Source organism: Pterocles gutturalis, unplaced genomic scaffold (assembly GCF_000699245.1).
Source record: "Pterocles gutturalis isolate BGI_N339 unplaced genomic scaffold, ASM69924v1 scaffold25451, whole genome shotgun sequence".
NCBI classification, from domain to species: domain Eukaryota; kingdom Metazoa; phylum Chordata; class Aves; order Pterocliformes; family Pteroclidae; genus Pterocles; species Pterocles gutturalis.
The window spans coordinates 25,679-31,712 of NW_010101180.1; the positions used below are offsets into that span (position 1 = coordinate 25,679).

At 40.9% G+C, this 6,034-nt stretch overlaps 1 protein-coding gene across 1 annotated transcript in view; it reads right to left on the reverse strand.

Annotated features, from left to right (window-relative positions):
• Positions 1 to 3,568: 3,568 nt before the first annotated feature.
• The window catches only part of GART (phosphoribosylglycinamide formyltransferase, phosphoribosylglycinamide synthetase, phosphoribosylaminoimidazole synthetase), a 31,877-nt gene continuing 29,411 nt past the window's right edge, over positions 3,569 to 6,034 (reverse strand). The window contains exons 21-22 of the mRNA XM_010082607.1: positions 5,093 to 5,208; positions 3,569 to 3,859 (exon numbers count right to left, since the gene is read on the reverse strand). Coding sequence (XP_010080909.1) covers positions 3,677 to 3,859; positions 5,093 to 5,208 — 299 coding nt within the window. The 3' untranslated portion in view covers positions 3,569 to 3,676. The remainder of the gene's footprint in view (positions 3,860 to 5,092; positions 5,209 to 6,034) is intronic.

The window sequence follows — 6,034 nt, forward strand, 5'->3', positions numbered from 1 at the left end:
CTGTGTTACAAATCAAAGAGGGGGGCTTAAGCTGTGAAAATGGTCTAGTGCTTAAATTCCTCTGAGGGATCGATTTTTGTTGGCTGCATCATGTTGCAGAGCACCAAGACCTTCTCAAAGCAACCACAAGCAGGAACCATGCTGCTGCAAGAGGGTGACCAGCTCCTGTTGGATGGAAGAGGCCGGACATCTCGGTGCGGCTCAGAAGTGAGGCCCAGCCTGGCACGGTGTGGATTTGGGGGGTGAACAAGCATTAGGGATGAATGCATAGTTCTATGGGAGGTGGGAGCCTACAAGGACCTCATTCTTGTGAGCCCCACCACTGTGGGAGCTCCTCAGGGCACAGAGGATAGAGGGGCATTGTAAACGTGCACCAGTGGGGGAGCCGGGCGAGTGTGAGCTGCCAAGCAGAAGATCTAAAGGCCAAAACGGCAGGGAACCTTCAGAAGGTAAAACAAAATTAAATAAACTCGCCTTCACAGATAATCTGTCAATGTGATGTCATAGTGTAAACTCAACATACATCTAGGCACTTTCCTTGAAAGGGGGTGGCACATCGACGTTCCCAGAATTTCATATTAAAACATTTGGATCTCGAGGGATGAAAATTTGATTAAAGGGACTAGAAACACCAGATTTCAGGCATTTTTCTTCTTTCATCCTTGAAATCAGCAGAACAAGACATCCTCAACTTAACTTGCAGTAGAAGGAAAATCTCAGTTTTCTTTGTTGACTGAATGATTGGCTTGGTCCAGAGAGCTGCTGCTGTTAAATAAAACTTTTTTCTGTGGAAGCTTGTTTTGTATCTGCCAGAATAATGACTTGCATGTAAGTAAGTAACAAATCAGAGAAAGCAAGCTAACTGAGAAGCTACTTGAAGAAACCAGAAAAGAAGTAGCCAGAGCTCAGTTTTCCAGAGGAAGGAACACTATTAGCCATTAGATGCAGTGAAAAAAAATGTATTCTTGTTTTGGTATTACATATAGTGTACTAGTAAGGGACATACTGTATATCCTGCTCTTGACTGTATCAGGCTTTTTTTGAGAGCATGAGTCAGCTCCAGTTAAAAAGTCTAAATTTTTTCCTTTTTTTTTTTTTTTTTTTTTTTTATGTGTAGCTAGTGGAGTTTCAGTAGTTAGGGAAGGGAGAAAAAATCAGTTCCCTCCTGTAAGGTCTGCCATTTATGTAAAGAAATCTGTATTTGTCTCTTGCACTCCAACGACTGGAGCAAGGAATGCGTATTTTTCATGATCTGGGAGAAACAGAACGAACTGTAACAAGGCAAAATTAACAAATGTTTGGTATATATAGATAATTTTTGTGATAAACACATTGCTTTGTTTGCTTTCAGTCTGTTGTAACTGTGTCGTAACTTCATGTTTTATATTGTTTGAATTGTATAGCACATGACTGAATCTTTCAGACCTAACAAATAAAATGTTGAAAGAGAATAGGGTGCTAGTTATTGTGCTCTAATAGGTCTCCAGACTATTGCCATGGCATTGAACAACCCTCTCTAATGTGTTCCTGGCACTTCTGAGATTGGGTGTAGTGCTAAGCTAATAGGTTAATACCTATTTATTCTTTTTTACAGACTAGTAATTGAAGCAAAGCTGTCTAAGATCCAGTTCACAATTAAATTTTTTAAATGCATTTGCAGAAATATAGATAGGTGCTTAAAGCCCATTTGTCATCAGTCTGAGATGGCAAAACACCTGAGTCTCACTCAAGATGTCTGTGATGGGATGGGGTGTTGGACTTGGGGCTCCCAGGTCTTCTGCTATTGGCCTTCCTAGCAGTGATGAAACTGCTTTTATCAGTAATGTTATATTTATTAACTGTCCAGGTAGTGATTTCACCGCCTAGTAATCTAACTTTTTCTAACATGTGAGTTAATTTGAGCACAATTTCTTTTGACTTGGAAAAGGTTTGCTGCGTCATGGTGAAGGCACTGAACTTGTGCAGGCTGAAGCCCTGCCAGAGCTGGACGCCCCACACATCTTTTGCATTCTTCCTGAGCCAGGCTGGATTTCAAGCCTTGGTGGGCGGTTTGCCTCGGGGTGGAGGGAGGCCCTTCTGTAAGAGGGCAGGTTTGTAAAGAAAAATACTGAGCTGAAGACTTGGCTTTTATTCTTAGTCCTTGACATGCAAATTAAATTTGACCATATCATTTTCCTCTGTATTTGCTTGAGCTTTATCGTCAGTGACAAATGATGACAGGAATATTTTGTCAGCAAGTGTCTTCATCATGGACCATCTGGCCACTGAAAGGTCACCACTCTCCACGAATCATTACTAACTTATGCAGGATTGCACACGTCTGTAACCTCACCCGCTGACTTACAGTTGCTATACTGTAGACAGTTAGATTCTGTTTCACAAACTCCTCCTCCAGCTTCTACCCTGGTAAAGGAATTCCAAGGAAAGATTTTTATATATAATTTTTCAACTTTATTAGACTTTATTTCAAATCCAAATTGAGATTACCAGGGAAGTATCATCAGGACATCAGGGCATAAAATACAAATCAGTTTTCTCTGTATTAAAGGGAAGCTCTAAAACATACATAATCAGCTTCAGTCAGATGCTCCCGGTTTGTATGGGGGAAAATTCATTATGTTACTGAATACATCAAAATGTTTTCACAGTTATGCTAAAACATTAAAAGAAAACCAGGTGATTTTTCACAAGAGTTCAGCTGTGCAAAAAACCTTATTGTTTTCAGAATGTAATTTCAAAATTTACTGGGTTTCCATCAGTGTTATTCCAGGTGAAAATACTGTTCCAAGAATAAAGGCACTTAACTTCAGCAGAATTCATGAAGAATGTCTCACAAGCCAAGAACACACTTTGTATCTAGTCCTAACTTCCCTTCTGTTAATTAGGAAAAAAAAAAAACCTCTTGACTCTGAACAAATCTCTCAGGGCAATTCATATGTGGATTCATGTGGGGATGCTTAAAAGCAAACGGTTAGCAGACATTTAATTCTATTTAGCATCTGATTGCTAGCAGGTCCAACATTTGAAATTATGGGGTATGTCCAGAGAATCTGGGCAAGACAAGACTACCAACATTAAAACAGGAACTATACTGAAAAAAATCCATTTAATTATCTGCAGGAATAGTTAGTGTTTTGGGAGGCCAGTTTTTCTTGTTTTGGCTAGAGATTTTATGAGTAAAGATTTTTGCCTTTAGCTGTCTTTTCCATTGAACTAGGTCCAGTACTCTTCCTCACAAACATGTCACAGCACATGACAAGAGGATCCCCTGCTACAGCATCTATGGTCTGTTAGAGAGTAATACTGATATTCCTAAGTCAATTTCAGAGATACTCAGCATCTCTCTGTAACCAACTGAATGGTTTTTTGTTTGTTAAGAAAGTGATAGAGAACCAAAATGTTGGCCAAGGAAGTGACTATAATTAGGAAGCATGTAACAGAGCCATTGCTGAAACTACCAAGAACAGCCTCATGCCTTAATATTCCCATTTGTGGCTTTCTCTGGATTTTACTTCAAATCTTCAACCATTTGAGTGAGAACATGACATGGTAAACTCTATGCTGAAAACACTTTGTGAAGAGAATACAGTGTGCGCGTTATTAGGCTGTGACCTCTGTTTTGACCAACTAAGGCATCCCAGCTGTCCCATCTGAGGACCTTCACAGACATGCTGTCCTACTTCCAGTAGATCTTGCCGGCTTCTCCCACCCGTACGGCCCCGCTGGCAACCAGCTGCAGGGCAGCTGGGAAGGCTCGGTGCTCAGCCTCCTTCACCCTTTCGGACAGCGTCTCCACTGTGTCACCAATCTTAACTGGAACTGCCTCTTGGAAAATGATTGCTCCAGCATCAACTTCCTCCTGTAAAAGCAATATCCAGAAAGTCTGTACAGTTGAAAGAGAGAGAGAGGGGGGCCCAGCTGTACGACAATGAATGTAAACCAGATGCCTCGGGGATCTGCTTATTATGACGTTATTACAGGAAACATGGATTTGGGCTAATGTGAGGAGTGCAGAAAACATGCTGGCACTCACGCTGTCCTGCGAGGAACTAACAGAAGTGTAGGGTTCAAAGAAAAAGAGGAGGCAGGCAGAATACGAGCGAGTAACATTTCTGCTACAGAAAACAACATAAGCCATGTTAACTGGGGACACAATGGGCTAAATTGGACAAAATGATGACATTTCAATTGAGGAGAGTGAATTAGCCAAGCCTTGGTGCAGAGCGGGACGAGAGGACCCAGCAGATCTTTCTTTTGCATGTTAATGAGGCAGATCCCTGCTGTTTAGTTATTGTTTTTCAGTACATTGCCACATAGAGAAGAAACCCTAAGTCATATCACAGGGAAAGGAACGCAACTTTTCCTTCTATCTGGAAAACTATTTTTTGTTTCTTTTTCTAAGAGAAAGCAATAATTATGAGAATATATTTCAGGAGCAGTAGAAAAGGGGAAGACAATCTGAAGAATGGACTAGACAAGGGGAGAGTGGTTAGCGTCAACCCTGAGAACTGAGCAAGATGGAAAAAATGCTCCCTGAACAGATACAAATGTGCATCTTCCAAGTTGAGAGATCTCTGGCTTTTGTTTTCCTATTTTTTGACCAACATAAGTGGTTAAGTTTTTCTCTGTTCCCACAAACATTTATTACTTCTTAAAAAATCTGAGCTTCTTGTGCCATTTCCAGTGCCAGCTGTTTTTTTTTTTTCTTTTTTCTTTTTCTTGAAAGCAACAAATAAAGAAGGTTGTATGACAAAATCTAGGAAGTCAGTGCTGTGTAGTAATAAAGATTTTGAGTTAGCCAAGGTCTTACATGAACTAGTACCCCCGCTGCAGCTGGTGGAAGGCAGCAGTGGGATGCTTAAGGAAGAAGTGAACTTAGGTAAAGCTTAAACTCCTGTTTAGACTATTCATTTCCAGTTCCTTCTCCAGCGACAGCAAACTAAAGCACTATAGTATCTAATAATGTCATAAATGAACAAAGGAGAAAAGATAATGAAATGTGATGGTGTAAGGGTGTTCCAAGCAAGCTCTGAAGTGAAAATCTTAAGACTGGTCAGTCATAAAGTTAAAGCAGAGGCAAGGAAGTACTTACAGCTACAAAGTGTACAGTACAGCCTGTGACTCGGACTCCAGCTTGTAACACCAATTTGTGAGCATTTGCTCCCTTAAAAGAAGGCAGCAGAGATGGGTGGATGTTCAGTATTTTCCCTGGAAAATTATAAATGAAGTCATCATCTGTTAGCATTCAGCCTTACCAGAGTGTTCATACCATAATCATACCATAATCAACAGAGAAACAAAATACATTTGTGAAAAAGATTTTTCATTACTTTTACAGAGGCTTGTTTTTTGATGATACTGACAGATAGCCAGCCCAAAGCATTTCAGAATGTCTTGCTATTTCAGAAAAATCAAAGACAGCAATCAGTTACAACTAACTCCATGGCTAAAGCATATTTCTCCAGTGACTAATAATGATTAAGTTTTTGATGTAACTGTCCTTTCCCTCAGCATCTTGTTCTTCTCTAATCAGAAGTACAATCCTGTTTCTTATAAACTCAGCACCTGGAAGTTTTGTTTCAAATGGTGTAACAGACCCGCTTTGACAAAGCAAAAATTACTGAGCCTGGACTGTTCCTCCACACCTGTATCGGCTTAATAGAAGAAAACAGCTGCTCATACAGGAGCCCTTCTCTCCACCCTTCTGAAAAGCACCTGTCTACCACTGCTAGTTTCCATGCAGAGGGTTGGCTGGGGAATCCTGAAATTGATAATGTAACCTCTAATGCTCAACTAGATGTGACCATGGTTATAACCCTGAGAAGCCCCCATCCCTGGAGGTGTTCAAGGCCAGGCTGGATGGGGTTTTGAGCAACCTGGTCTAGTGGAGGGTGTCCCTGCCCATGGCAGGGGAGTTGAACTTGATGATCTTTAAGGTCCCTTCCAACCCAAACCATTCCACGATTCTAAGCCTGTACCTTACATTTCCCTTAAAAGAGAAAGCACATGCCTGAGTTCCTGCCTAACTGTAAAG